The sequence below is a fragment of the Amia ocellicauda genome, chromosome 18 (assembly GCF_036373705.1).
Source record: "Amia ocellicauda isolate fAmiCal2 chromosome 18, fAmiCal2.hap1, whole genome shotgun sequence".
NCBI classification, from domain to species: domain Eukaryota; kingdom Metazoa; phylum Chordata; class Actinopteri; order Amiiformes; family Amiidae; genus Amia; species Amia ocellicauda.
The window spans coordinates 5,703,632-5,719,892 of record NC_089867.1 but is presented as its reverse complement, the minus strand read 5'-3'; the positions used below and the strand labels follow the sequence as shown (position 1 = coordinate 5,719,892).

The 16,261-nt window shown below is 38.6% G+C and overlaps 1 protein-coding gene across 2 annotated transcripts in view; it reads left to right on the top strand.

The window, feature by feature from the left end:
• The window catches only part of deptor (DEP domain containing MTOR-interacting protein), a 42,025-nt gene that overhangs the window by 6,983 nt on the left and 18,781 nt on the right, over positions 1-16,261 (top strand). For both annotated transcript variants that reach the window (XM_066691398.1, XM_066691397.1), the window contains 4 exons: positions 1,952-2,130; positions 3,414-3,537; positions 10,354-10,532; positions 15,545-15,727. In XM_066691398.1, the coding sequence (XP_066547495.1) occupies positions 1,952-2,130; positions 3,414-3,537; positions 10,354-10,532; positions 15,545-15,727 (665 nt within the window). The remainder of the gene's footprint in view (positions 1-1,951; positions 2,131-3,413; positions 3,538-10,353; positions 10,533-15,544; positions 15,728-16,261) is intronic.

The window sequence follows — 16,261 nt, the reverse complement described above, 5'->3', positions numbered from 1 at the left end:
TGGCTGGGTTTCATATTTATTGACCTCCCCCAAGCCTCCAGATTGTGTAAATTATAAACTCCTGATGAAACCTGCTAACCTTGGCACTCTTCATGGCTGATTTGGTTTCGTGTTTGGCAGTGTTTGTGGTATCGATGCTGAGGTGTGAGCCAGGACTCGTGAGCTGTCATTCATGAAGCCATGAGTTTCTCTAATATCTGATTAGGGGAACATCAAAGCATGGCCAAATAACAATTTAAAACATCGTACTTTTGCAGAAACTCAGGGTATCTGATATCTTATATCTGTTGAGTTTTGAACAAGGAAGGATGTATTTCTGAAATTTAAATATGTTTTGTGAAAGACTCCTTTCAAGTCAGTTGAAACATAATAAATATTATGTATTTATTTATTTTATGGAGCATTCCAGTTTACATGTATGTTTTAGTGATGTCAGTAAGAGACAAATTCATGAATGAGAAAATATACAGGGCTATGATGAATAGTTATTTTAAGAATGCCCTCTTGAAAATGATGGTTTATGGGTTTTTGGTTTTAGTGGCAACAGCTAAGACGGCGGCCATTGTGGTTCTTGAGCTGGGATTTCACTGTCTGTATAGTACTTAATTATTTGGTTTGTCAGCATTGTAATGCTGCTGGAGAACAGCCTACGTTTTGCCCAGATCTGAAATGCATGTAAAATATGTAAAATTAGACCAAAAATCATGTCTAGGGGAAACCACTCTCAGCTGGTGGCTATGCCAGGAAAACAAACAGGGATTTAGATGATTAAAAGTATTCCTGAATCATTTTGAGCTTTTAGTCATTGAGCCATATTAGAACATTTAATTTAACCTTCAGTGTTTATAAATATAAAATGAAGTAGCCTAATATATATATATATAAAATATAATTAGATTAGATTTTTCCAGTACAGCAGGACATGCAGAGTATTTGTGTTTTTTGTGCGTATTTCAGGCTAAGTTTGATCCAATAAAAATGCTAATATTGTTTTTGATTTAGTGTTGCCATAGTCCTTATTAAAACCTTACTGAAGAAAGTACCTTTACAAACTATAGACAATCCAGATAATTCCTTCCATTTATGGGAGAAGTCCATACTGTTTTGTCCAGAGGGGTTTGCTGTATTTTTTAGGGACTGTGTCACAATACCATCTCAGCCATTGTCATGCAAGTTCCTCTCAACAGCAATAGCACGTGCTTCAAGCAGAGTGATTAATGTGCATGACAAAACCAATAAAACAAAGCTACATTAAACACAGACATGAAAGGAAATGACAAGAAAAACTCATATATTTATCATATATTTATGACCTTGAGTTATTATTCCATGTTTTCCAATATCATTCTCTTAGAAATAGGCCCTATTTAAAGCAGGCTAGACTTCAATTTCTCCACTGGAATAAATCAAAAATGATAAAAATGGAAAAGATTAACACTCTATCTCATTTTGCTCTTGCTCATTTTCAATTAGGTTGAACAGTTGGTTAATAATATATCATAACTGCAGCACCGAACCCTATCTGTCTGGGATGCAAAGAGTAGAATCAAGAACCTTGATTCTGTAACTTGGTCATGTTTTCATGCGTCTCTAGTCTGCACAACATGTTGAATGTATAATCTTTCTCTCCGATTAAAAGCATTTCTAATCGGCACCATTAGGAGGCATTTGATAGAGTTCCAGCCCCTCCCATTGACAAATGAGTTTGATATTGTTGGTATATGATAAGGCTTTATTTAGTCTTGGAAAAGCAAAGGTATTGGTGCATTGGTGCTAAGAAATAGGTGCTTTGTGTTAGCACTGTCTCATATAAATTAATCATAGAATCATTGTGTTGTCCTGATTGGATATGAACCCTCACAATCACTGTTTGCTGAGCACAATATGGCTTGTCCTTTTATTACATTTGATCATATAAATTAACATCTGAGATGCTGTTTTTTCCACACAGGCTTCGTCTCCATGAAGCCAAGGTCATCAAAGATCGAAGACATCACCTCAGGACCTATCCCAACTGTTTTGTTGCGAAAGAATTGATCGACTGGCTGATCGAGCATAAGGAAGCATCCGACAGAGAGACGGCGATCAAGATTATGCAGAAGTTGCTGGACCAGTGCATTATTCATCATGGTGAGGTGTCATCCTGAAGCCCCATTGTGAAGCTAATATGATTTAGTAACTGCACTGCCACCCCCCTGGTTTTCCCATCTGCTGTTATCAGGCAGATTTACGTGTGTCGTCCTCTGTGTGTCACATTCAAAGAAAGGTGAAGCGAATCATTTTACACAGACTTGGTTTTTCTAACGTCATAATTCTCCAACTTGACTCAGATTATGGCAAATGATCCCTGTTTTCCGAAAGCTATACTCACTTTTGGAAAGGACTGAAATGTTCTGACCTTGGTATTTGAACTGATATTGTTAATATGTGTCAGGAGCAAGTTATTTTCATATTGTATAGCCAATAAACGTGTATATATATATATATATAATCATGGCCACTGACCTCTCTAACCAGAGACTCAGCACTAGCCATTAACCATCATATGTGGAGTGATCTTGTTGAAAGTGCCCTACCGAAAAAGGTCTCAAGCAAGAGCTGAAAGGGTTACCATAGCTGCCAGTGAAAATAAGAGAGCACATTTTTATTTAGCTTCACAATAGCAAAGAGTAAAATTAACCCAGCTTAATATTATTTGTCTTAAAATGGAAATTTTCTTGTCAGATGGTGAGAGATAGTAGGTTACTTAAAAGCATTTGTAGACTTTATCTTAAAATCTGTGCTGCTGACATGGTACAGACATCTTGAATATTTCATGCTTATTTAAGCTTTCATAGATGACAATAAATTGTGTGTTGATATGCATTACAAAACACAACAGATGTCCTTTTGCACAACACAATAGATATCACATATTTTAGGATCCTGACAAAGTTTACTAGTATATCTAACAGTTTTTGGTTGATTTGGAAACCTCCTGCTATATGACTTCTGTAAATGATTTACTGATGTTAGAATGTTTAATTTTCACAAAATGTGCAAGGTTCAACTTTTTACAGAAAGCTCAGTTGAATATTGAAATGAACTTTTTTTTTTTACCTCTGGTTGATGGAGCCTCTGTTTAAAAGAAACCCAAATCTCAGTTTGCCGAATAAGAAACACATTCTATGTATCGCCTGTGCTGTAAGAAAAAGTAGATAGTAGGTTCATTCAAACAATCTCTTGGTTCAGTTGTTTTTTGATTAGTTGTGTATTTGAAACTCAAACACGACCACCTCAAAGATGATAAACGGACATCCAGTCTGACTCGAGCGTTGATGTCTGTGTTCTATTGCGTATCTTCATGTCAAGGACATTACAGTGATATCTCACCTCAAAACGTATACAACTTTTGTTTTTCATTTTCTTTGCAGTCTGTGACGAACACAAAGAATTCAAAGATGTGAAGCTGTTCTACCGTTTCAGGAAAGATGATGGAACCTTCCCATTGGATAATGAAGCCAAGGTTTTCATGAGGGGTCAAAGGATATATGAAAAGTATGTTATCTTTCTTTTCAAAGTGGAAAGAGTATTGAACATGTGGGTGGGTGAAGGCCTTAATAGCACAGGGTAGACAAAGACAAAGAAAAGGAAAGTATCTGTAATAATTTCAGTTGCTTCACCATCTGTAGTTCTACACCTTGAAAAAAAAAAGACACAAAGCCTATGCACATGTATATGTTCACATGGAAATTATATCGAACCATAGAGATGTTTATGCCTTTAAGCGCTGTTCATTTAATCAGATGGATTAGCATTGGTTTGTAATACAGGAAGAACATATTCATTTTCTCATTTGACACTTGTTCTTGGTCTCTGTGTCTAAAATCATTATCTGTCTTTATGCTTTATGCGTGATCACTGGCCATTTTGTACCCACATTGGCAGATGAGTAGTTTCTATGGAAACGGTTGTCTGTTTGCACATGTAAGGTAGTATGTATTTAACCACACAGTATGTAGTGGTTCCTGTACTTTACAGGTTCACAATCTGTTTTATATCTAGGCATGTGTTGAAAACATCCCATTTTATATATTTTTTGTATAGATTTCTGTACACAATGGGGGGTATTTACATGCAAGTTTAAAGGCACACATTCACAACGTGACGTTCCAAAAGTGCACAAAAATAGTGTGGAACTCAATGATTATGAACACTAACATGCAATGAACTACATATAAATTGTCAAAAACAGATTTTAAATTGAATACCATTAAGGTAGAGGAGAAGTTCAGCACAGAGTTCAGAACAGCTGTAATCTAAACACAATAAAGGTCATTTGTCCATGAGCTATGTTCTAGAAACCTGCGAGGGAGATTTGAAAAAACAACAGGCGGTTGTAACAAGTCAGTGTGGTATGAGCGTTCAGGGTAGCTGCCTGTACTGCAGACTAACACTTCACGTCATTATTGGTGACAGTGAATACGCTGGGAAAAAGACACCTCTGGCCAACAGACGTAGCCCTTGGGAGTAGGATGATTCCACTGAGGCTCAGTGGCTATAGGCTTCCCATAGGAATCTTTGGGACCACACCGAATACACACACACAAATAGAATGCCCAATACTGGTGGCATAAGAAATACTTTTAATTATGGAGCAAGTGGAGAACAATTTCACTGTGGCCCAGCTTTGTGCAAACTGCCCATATAATTAAATTACTGCAGAGAAGGAAGTTTGTCCCCAGAAAAAAAAGAAAGGCTGTAATTGTGGTCTTTCCCTGGAAACACACCATTTATAGAGCATTGTGTAACTTTATACCATTGTGTGAAACAATATCTTTAATTTTTATAAAAATCTGTGGGGTGTAATTTCAGTGATTCAAAATATCAAATAAAGGTATTACGATGCAGAGTATTGGTTATAATGCAAAGTATTTGGTATGTGTGTATAGTCCCTGTGGTCAGTATTTGACATGTTCAATCTAGCAATGTGAAGGCAATTTAAGGGCTTCATTAAGGTAGTGGGAACAAGCATCAGTTGTGTAACGAAGTAAAACCATAGTGTACATAATGTATTTGAATGTCTGCATTAGGAACACTGGGAAAACAAGTCTGTTAGTGGAGGTTAGACATCACCCCTTTAATGACTATAAATTAACCTGTTGGCTGTGTCAGCGGCTTTACTGCTCTGAGAAGCTGGATCCACCAGTCTGTTTGGAACAACCTCTCATTACAGTTTTGGCTGCTCCTCTGAGCTTGGCAAGTCGTATGTAACAGGGAGACTGTGTGTGCTGACAGACAGCTGTTGTCTGTACTGTGTGATATATTTATAAACCGGTGTACGCACGGTCTGGTTCTGTCCATGACTTTGAATTTGTTTCCCTTCGTTTTCCTTGTTTGTGTAAAGGTGCCATTAATTATTATTTTTTGTACGTTTCTCAGGCTACCTTTGGTGTCTTATTGCATTTTTTACTCTCTCTGTCTTCAATCAGGGTAAAGATAGACATACCAGTAAAGTAACAAAAGATTTCTGTTTCTCATATCGTCGACAACAAGAATTATTAGGCAGACACTACAGAGGCCATTACTATACAAAAGCTGCATTTACATATGCAATTAAACAAACCTGTGTTGTCATTTCTGCATGTCATAATCAATGGTGTGTTTTTCCATATTGCACATTTATCAGCTCATTTAACATCAGTGCTCAAGTGCCACATCTTTTCATAATGCAGACATTCTGAGTTCACATTTTCTCTGAAGTTCTGGGAAATCTATGAATTAGTAACTTTATCAATCTTGCAGCAAGAGCTGAGAGATTAATATGATACAATACCTTTACCTTTACAAAGAGGTTAAAAAAGCACAATTGAATAACCAAAAAACTAAAAACTTAATATTGCTGCACCATTTAGCACCAAGTAAATGGTTCAGTGGCAGGCGTAGCAAATTTTCTGCATTACCAACAGTTTCTTTTATGTAAATCCTATTTCTGGATGAGAACTGCATGATTTTCCTGTTCGTTTTCCTAATAACGATGCTGGGCACAGTGAGTATGAAGAGCTGTTGTCTCACTCTGTAGCCTGTGCTTGGTTTCAAAGCAAACATAGTTGTTGCTGAGTTTTTTCTTTTTGCTGTATCCTGTTTCAAAAGACATGGGTGTTTCAGCCTTGACAAACATTCAGTACATCTCTATAGGATCATTAAAGTGAGATTTCTGCATTTAGACAACTCATTTAAAGCCAGAATGTTCCTGAACAAAATGAAAAACAAAAATGAAAGCAATGTGCCGCCACACTGGTGGGAACTTTGGTTTAAATGGCTTCCTTTTAGCTAAATTGAGCTCGAACTAAATGTAAGATTGTGTGACCGTTACTAAGCAACCCAACTTAGTTCATGACATGGTAACACCTGCTTTCACAATTTTCTTCCTGCCTCCACTGTGAAGCTTTGTTTCCAGCACTGAGGTAATAAAAAGTGTGCACTTTGGTGTAAGTTACACTTCCACTAAATCATTCTTTGGATTGTTTTGCTCTCTCAAATCCTTACAAAATTACAACAAATATTTGAAAATGAACGAATTTGAATGTGGGAAGTGTAAGATGCCTTAAGTTTAAGTGTATGAGTTGTTCCCTCTATACTGTATTTAAAACCAAATATTAGTAATTTGAGAGCCATGAAAGGATTGTGAAATAATGGCCAGCTACCACTTCTTAATTGATAAAATTACTACTCAGATATGATGCATTAAAAAGTCAACTTAAAAAACGTATATATTGCAGTAAACTTACATTGTATATACATTTTCAAACTGTAAAGTATTTTTGGATTTGCCTATGTGTGCTATAATGCAAAACCTCGATTCCCATTTCCTGGCAGGTGTTACAAATGGAGCAAAACCTCAGTTCTCTGCAGTAGGTGGAGGGCAAAATCCCTTAATAGTGAGTGATTCACAGTTCAGCTCTGGAGACCCTGAGACTAAATGGAAAAACCTGGACACTGGGCAGGTCTGATCCAGGGTATAAGATCCCAAGAATTCATACCACAGATTCTACACTGCATGCTATAGATAGGGAATTGGTATGTCACCGACAGCACCAGAGCAGCCATGTCATTCAATTGCAAACCACAGGAACACAAATGGCTTCCTTTGCGACACACTTAAAATGTGACCACTTTCCGGAACCCTTAGTGTTCTCTTTGTTCATACAAGAGGTACATACTTTGACCTATGTATGAGTACAGTTTGCTCTGCAGTTCATTATATTAATCTTGCTTCTGATCAGAACACTTGCTTTGAACTGAATACAATAAGCAAGTCCGTATTTCCTAGGAGCTCAAATTCACTGTGCCTTTGACTCGTTCACCTCCTGCTTTAGATTTATTTACGGTGGCTATCAGTATTATGTGTGCAAAGCCTCAGGTTGTATGTTAAGCTTTTACTTACTTAAAGTACTCAAATATTAGTGCCTGGATCCTGTTCAGTAAGCATCTGATTTCAGACTTTTACACATTCACACACTTCCACAAAGGTTCCAATACCGGTTCTTAATATGTTCTTTCCCCTGTTATCAACATTGCGTAATTTCAATTAAAACAAGGAGAGATGTAGATCATTATTTATTTTTTTACAAGTTATTTGACCTCACGGTTTAAGTTTGGCAACAGTTGCATCGTACATAATAGGCCATGCAACAGATTTGATCAAAGGTTTGGCTTGTTTTAATGGCGCACCACTTTGTTCTGTGAAAACAATATATGGGTGGGTGCATAGTCCTAGACCGAATAATAACCACATCTAAACATAGGCAGTAAGTAACCACAACAAGCATCTTCAAAAATAGTTTGTGAAAGTGTCATATTTGCTGAAGAGACTACAGCACATCTAACTGAAGTGATGAGAACACAGGGTTAATTAAAATAATCACAAAAACTCCTTTACAAGAAGAGGTTTTCAGTGAAACAGTTATGCATTTAAATAATGAAGAGATAAAGGATATACACTCACCTAAAGGATTATTAGGAACACCTGTTCAATTTGTCATTAATGCAATTATCTAACCAACCAATCACATGGCAGTTGCTTCAATGCATTTAGGGGTGTGGTCCTGGTCAAGACAATCTCCTGAACTCCAAACTGAATGTCTGAATGGGAAAGAAAGGTGATTTAAGCTATTTTGAGCGTGGCATGGTTGTTGGTGCCAGACGGGCCGGTCTGAGTATTTCACAGTCTGCTCAGTTACTGGGATTTTCACGCACAACCATTTCTAGGGTTTACAAAGAATGGTGTGAAAAGGGAAAAACATCCAGTATGCGGCAGTCCTGTGGGCGAAAATGCCTTGTTGATGCTAGAGGTCAGAGGAGAATGGGCCGACTGATTCAAGCTGATAGAAGAGCAACTTTGACTGAAATAACCACTCGTTACAACCGAGGTATGCAGCAAAGCATTTGTGAAGCCACAACACGTACAACCTTGAGGCGGATGGGCTACAACAGCAGAAGACCCCACCGGGTACCACTCATCTCCACTACAAATAGGAAAAAGAGGCTACAATTTGCACAAGCTCACCAAAATTGGACAGTTGAAGACTGGAAAAATGTTGCCTGGTCTGATGAGTCTCGATTTCTGTTGAGACATTCAGATGGTAGAGTCAGAATTTGGCGTAAACAGAATGAGAACATGGATCCATCATGCCTTGTTACCACTGTGCAGATTGGTGGTGGTGGTGGTGTAATGGTGTGGGGGATGTTTTCTTGGCACACTTTAGGCCCCTTAGTGCCAATTGGGCATCGTTTAAATGCCACGGCCTACCTGAGCATTGTTTCTGACCATGTCCATCCCTTTATGACCACCATGTACCCATCCTCTGATGGCTACTTCCAGCAGGATAATGCACCATGTCACAAAGGTCGAATCATTTCAAATTGGTTTCTTGAACATGACAATGAGTTCACTGTACTAAACTGGCCCCCACAGTCACCAGATCTCAACCCAATAGAGCATCTTTGGGATGTGGTGGAACGGGAGCTTCATGCCCTGGATGTGCATCCTACAAATCTCCATCAACTGCAAGATGCTATCCTATCAATATGGGCCAACATTTCTAAAGAATGCTTTCAGCACCTTGTTGAATCAATGCCACGTAGAATTAAGGCAGTTCTGAAGGCGAAAGGGGGTCAAACACAGTATTAGTATGGTGTTCCTAATAATCCTTTAGGTGAGTGTAATTCACAAAGTATCGTAGAATCAACATTAAATAACTTGGGATATTGATATATATATAGTTAAAGTGAGAAATACATTAATAAAAACGTGATGGTGTATTTATGGTATTTATATATATATATATATATATATATACATTTATATATTTACTGAAAACAAGAAAGATGCAAAAACTAAAAAAAAAGTTTACATAAATATATTGTGGAAGATTCTTTCAAATGTGTTGATGCATCTTTAGAAACTATCGATTTCCCTTTTATTTATTTATAAAATATTGTCAAGTAACCTAGTGTTTATTAGAGACCGGACTTTGTTTAGATGATTATGCAAATCAACATGGGGACTACTGGAGACTGGCTGCTATTTGAGACCCAGCGAGTATTGGAAGTTTTATGGTATGTTTGTATAGTACTTACTTCCCAAAACGAGAAAAGAAGCTAAGCTAGAGAGATAATTCTGTCTCTTTACTTGGGGATTGTAAGTGATGGAACAGCAGCGATTGGAGCACCATGAATATCTATTACAAACATAGTTAAGAGCTGTGAGGTTTACTAGGTCAGACCTAGTGCTCTGGCACATTTTGAAAGTCAGCCAATTCAGATTATATACAACTGCAGTAGTTTATATCACAAACTGGCACATCTTATAGACCAATTTAAGAGCAGAGGTGGGCAGAGTGATTCATAATCTGATTGGCCAGAGTATAGTCATGGCGTGGTGACTTTTGCCAAAAAAAAGATTAAAAAGAGGTCACAGCTGTTTGTGTGGAACAGATGTTAGTGAAAGTGTGTGTGTGTGTGTGTGTTTTATAGCAGCATAAAGAACATTGAAGTCAAGATGCTAATGAAGGGACAACTACTATATTTGATATGTACCTTAGTCAATACTTAGAGTTTTATGCAAATAGCTCAAGAGACCTCCCACATATATACGGTATCATCTGGACAACTTCACAGAGAATTTCCGTCCATCTTTCAGGCTTCATGGTATGATACAGAATGTAGATGCTGATTGCCCTACTGTCACATGACATCCAATGTTCTGCTAATTTAATGGGAGAACCTAGTTGGGCATGGCAGCAGTGGCTCTTCGCAAAGAGGGTAAGATAAACCTCGGCTGCTGACTGGTATTTGCTTCTTTGTGAACAGGCTGATGAACACCGAGAACTCTTTAGTGCAGACAAGAGTGGAGGAGATGGAGACCTTTGAGCGGACACTAGTGGCCTCAGAGTTTGTGGACTGGCTCATCCAGGATGCAGAGGTGACTACCCGAGAGGAGGCGGAGCAGTTGGGCAGGCGTCTGCTGGAACATGGAATCATCCAGCATGGTGAGTACTGCACTGCGTACAGGGGACCTGAGACACCTCGGTTTGGGCAAAAACAGAAAATAGAAGCAAAGTGATTTGGTCGCCTCTCAAACTCACGACTGTTTGCCCCTCCCCCATCTGAATATCATGTTGTTTGTGGCCTTCCTCTTCCAAATGTGTAGTGCTCCAGATAACATTGTGCGCTGAAATGCCAGTGTTAATTTCACCTCACAGCTGCAGTGAGAGAGATGGAATTGTGGCACGCAGCCAGATTCCCACATTTTGAACCAGGTCAACATTTTTTTCAGGTCAACTGTTGCTGTAGCTGTATATCCCTGAATAACTGATCCCAACCTTGGTGATTTCTGTGCTCAGTTGTTGTTCCTGGGTGATAAGCTCAATTAATATCGACTAATTTGACCCTCACTCTGCATGGATGCTAACCTCCATTCACTATGCCTACTTGGTCATGAACATGTTTGGTGTATTTAGTCAGATTGACTGTTATTTAAACTATACATTTAAAGGATGTGAAGTTGACTACATACATCTACCTCCTGTTTACGTCACGTGTTTTACAAACTAGTTCCGGATGACTAGGAATAACAAACAGTGTCAGTTTATCGGTGCCATTGTGGCGTGTATGCTGGGAAAGCAAAACAAGGTTCCAAACGACCAAATGGAGAGGCAGCCATTGAAATTGTTCTGAAGCTCTTAAACATGCTTGAGAATGTTTCCTTTGGGAGGTCATTCATTTGGCTTACAGTTCTGGATAAATGCAGTAATTTTATGTCTTACAAAATGTGGTATGAAAAAAATAAGTATTTTCATGGTAAATTATATCTCCGGAAGGATCTCTCTTCTGGACATGAGTTCTGTTTGGCAATACAAAGTCTTCTGCAGTCTGCTCAGGCTCTTGAACTGTGACCACTTGCACTTATCTCTTTCGCTACTCCTTTTCAGTCGCATTCATTGAGAAATATGGCCACTTAATTTCGACCAGACTGGAAGTGTATCCATGGAGAGAGGCACAGAGAGGGTCACTGCCTTTTGACAGATCAAAACACCTTTGGTGAGAGTCGTTTCAGACTCGTATAGTGTAGAAACATATTTTAGAATGCCGTAACCATAACATATTTAAACTATAATGATGAAATTAACTAGAAAGAAAAGATAACAAAATGTTTATACTGTGACTTTTCACACTCCCATGCAACCATCCATGAAAATGTGCAGAAATAAGTGGTCTTAATAGTGCCTCTGATTGGGCATCACATAATTAATCCCTTCAGTCAAACTTGCTTTTTAAAAAACTTTGAGAATCAAGCTTACTCTATGACATATTGATCCAGTATCAGCAGAAGATGTGCTCCTTTACATTTTCGTGATGGGAAACACGATAATTATTGAGATTATTTATTGTTATTTGTATGTAATGAGATTGCAATTCTCTTTTGTTCCTCTTTCTGTTTAGATGGCCGTTAGCCATTCCCTCCCACCCCCCATACATTCAGAAATAAACTTTTTCGGACAGGATGTGTCAAAAGCATTTGTAGGGAGATGTTTTGCACTGTTTTGGTAACAGCAGAAGCAACACAGATCCATGCAGCACTTTGTGTTGCACTCTGTAAGAGAATGTATGAATTCAAATGAGAAAATAACTATGCAAGTGCAGTCACAGGGCACACTGTAAGGCAACTATAATTGCACATTTCTCTAAATTGCTAGAGTTTATTTAATGGTTTTGCTTGGGAACATTAGGCCGCCTTCTGTTAAAAGAGTGGGAAGAGAGAAAACAACTGTTGCTGGCATATACCCAGAAGAGACACACTACCGAGTGTTTGCAAATGTTACAGTGATTTGTTTTAGTTGGTGCAGAAGGCTGAACTTAACTTGGTAATAGTAAATTAGCATTAAGTTGAACTGTTTGCACTGCGGCCCCTCATTCTGTAATTTATGACACTGCATTCCATATGTAAAAATCTGTGGTGGAAATAGAACAGCCTTTATTTGAATCAAGCCACTTTACAAGGTGGGACAGTTAATTTAAGTACTGTTTGACATTATAGAGTAGGCTCTATAAGATAGTAGGCTCTCTCAGCATCATGCTTCCATCAGTAATATTAATTCTGGTCTTTCTGATCAGGAAAATATCCTCTTGCTCAAGGTCCTGAAAGTGAATAATTGCCATTTCTGTTTTTATTTTAGTAAAGGGAACAAACTTGAGTATTTCACACAAAGGGTCACAAACCAAGGTGAGGGTTTTGTCTGTACTACTGCATTATAGTTGATATTTTAGTTGATTTAAAGTGGGTTTGGTTCAAATGTTTGTGTAAAGTAAATCTAATAATTATTTCCAGTAAAATACAACTGTTATTACTTTTGTAGTTGTTTTTGTATATATTTCTTATAATTTTGAGGTATATGAAAAGGTAAATTTATATACAGTTCAGTCACATTTGCATTTGTACATCTCTATATGCTTGTTCTTGGGGGTTTGACTGTAGATTGCATACACTAGCATTGCACAGCCATATTCTGGTATCAATTGGTCATGTCTGGTAGTTAAGATGAGTATTCTGATGCGGTGACACAAGTGGTATTTTGTGTAACGACCACGCTGTACTCCACTGTTATGAAAGACTGAGAGAGATCGCTGTGTCCAACCCAGACCGTCCGGTGTCTGTAGTGTCCAGCACGTTGTACAGGTCAGAAACCGATGGAAAACACTTTTTTGGGAAATGTGCATCTGCTTCTAAGTGTGTCATACATTTGACGTGGGATTAGAAAGTTGGATGTTTTATCAGAAAGATTTGTGGCTTTTTATCGTTTCTAAATCAGACAGCAGTGAGCAGTACTGACGCATTTTCAAGAATAAGATAGATTTGAATTGGTGGAGCTAGACAGCTTGTAAAAGTGGCTAAAAATACTGCTGGGATATTTCTGGCTAGCTGCGAGATACCTAACTGGCTTGTTTTCCACTCTTCATAGACCTATTGAACGCTTGGCCATCTGCTAGATCTATTAATGCTTTTTTCCCGTTCCCCACTCACAGCCTGATTTGACCCTGATTCAAAACCTGTGCCTTAATGTGAAGTTCCAATTAAGTGGAGGAGAAAACATTGTGCAATACCCAGGCTTATACTGGAGGTGTTCCTGCTTAAACAGTGTTGAAATACTCCAGGCTCTGAGAGAGATACTGTGAAAAGACACACCAATAGTACATACTCTTCATCAAGCAAGCCCTATATTGTTATTTTGACTCTTAAATATGATTTTCTTGTCTTGACATGACCCGAGAAGGACTGATTCGTGTGGTACCAACTTTGCCTGAACATGTTCAGAGTCAAAATAGCAAGTCAAGCCCTAATGTCAATAACCATCTTGTCTTGTCATTTAGCAGTATAGATTAAATACATACAGAACAGGGATCTGCTTGCGTTTCCCACAACTTCCTCAGGAACATGTCCAGTCATCTCAGAGAAAAAGGCTGTTGTGACAAGAGTAGCAAAGGTCACTGAAATTCTGTTGTATGGAAATTTGTGATCCAAGTGCAAATGCAAAGGTCAGGCAACCAATTTAAATTCCAAATGTAATTTAAAACAAACCAACACAAATAATCATTGACAAGTCCTTGGCATATTGGAAATGGATGTACATGTGTATACAAAATGTTTTAAATGCAAGCTATCCTTCTTACAGGTGTAAAAACATGCAACCGAAAACTGTATTTTTCATATCATTTTTACATTTTAAAAACCTAGCAGAAGCATAAAGTGCAGGGATGGTTAATAAAAAGACCCAACCCATTCAAGAAATGTTTGAGTCATTAGCATGTGTTTATATTAATGCATTCCTCATATATCCTAGTTCTCACATGTTTATTTAAAATAAAGACATTACTGGTTTTACAGGTTTTATAAAATGTAACCTCTTGGTTTTGCCTCTGGCAAAGAAATACAGCTACAAAAATCTTATTGGCACACTTGACAAAAGGGCAAAATCCATAATGATAATTAACAAAAGAATAACATTACTTTTGAGTGATACATCTTTAAAGCTAGCTGACATATAGTTCCCACCTTGTTGATTGTATTGCAATGCACTGATGTATGGCAGTAACACAACCCTTTGGTGTTGAAAATGGAAAGAGCTGAATGGCCATATGATACTAGAATAAAAAATTATCCTCGGGTAAATTGCAAGTGGTTTTCAGAGGTTGTGCCATGCTTATTGGATGACCTGAATTATGGTGGTTGGAGCACAGTTCTTCAGAGGAGTTGTGCGGGGCTCTGTTTTTGATGAGCAGCAGATGAGAAAAATAACAATCTTTTCATTTCTTTCTCTTGCGGAAAAAGCAAATGACCATACTCCTTGAGATAAGAACATCCTGTTGTCCCCCTTTTCTCCAGTGATCAAAAGCAATCCGAAAGTGGTGTTAGTACATGCACTTTAGCATTAGAGGGATGTTTATTGAATTTACCTGTTGAAGAGGAATAACCTCTGTGATTTACGAAGGCAGACGTCTCGTGCTTCCACACTGGGCATAATTGCAGACGGATCAACAAAAGCCAGCCCATTCATTTGGACTTGTTCTGTGTCAGTAGAAGAAGAAGGAGATTAAGTGTCTTCAGACCATTTGTATGGGGGATTGCATCAGTAGCATTTGATCCTACTCAGAAGCAGTATCAAACCTAGCAGTACTTTTTGTACCCTTTTCTTCAGCAGTGTGTGGGACCAAATGAAGATTACACCTTTTGCATAATGCGTACTGCAATCATTTGAAGGTTAATTACGACTTCCTTCTCGCGCAGTGGGTACACAGAGGAATTAGCCACTATTGCTTATATAGGTTGCTCCAGAGTGAGATTGCTTCCGTGTGCACAAAAAGCAAATAGCGGAACGGGGCCTGAAGACCAGGCGCTGTAGGTAAACGGTAACCAAGTGCAAACACTAAAGAACAAACACCCCTGATGGGCTGCCAGTGCTCTCCCATGGTAACTGTGACTTGCTTTCTTCTTCTTCCCCCTCAGTGACCAATAAGCACCACTTTGTGGACGGGGGCCTTCTCTACCAGTTCAGGATGAACTTCAGGAGGCGGCGGCGGTTGATGGAGCTGCTGCACGAGAGGAGCCGCTCCATCCCCGAGAGCCACGACAGCCCCTTCTGTCTACGCAAGCAGAACGCCGATGGCAGCAACACCAGTTTCCTCTCAGGTACGCTCTCCACCTCCCTGGGGTTCCCTCCTATCGCTGTGCTCCAGCAAATGAGCAGAGTGGTGACTGAACTCCTTTAATCACAGCATGGAGTGTGGTCCTACCAGTAGCCCAGTCTGAGCAAGATCTGTGACATGGACCTGGTAGCACCGTTAGGCCTAGTGCACAGAATGGGGGTGTAACATGACAACAGCCAAACAAGACAGGGGACATCTACGCCTTTGTCTTAAAAGAAAACTAAATACGTTATTGTAATGTAGGATTTGCCTAAAATAAAGAGAAGATCTTCGTTTCACCTACCATCTGCAGTTTGCGTGACATGTCTTGTCATGTTTGTCTGATACAAAATTTGAAACTGGGGGAAAGTTATCTGGGTTGACATGTATAGAGATCTTGCTATTTTCCTATAGTGTATAACGAGAGCTTGTTCTGTAAAGGCTGTGTGTATCTTTCATGATCTTTTTGATGTTATATCAGAACCTTGCCATAGAGTATCTTTTTGTTTAAAAGTTCCATGTGGGTGGATATCAGATT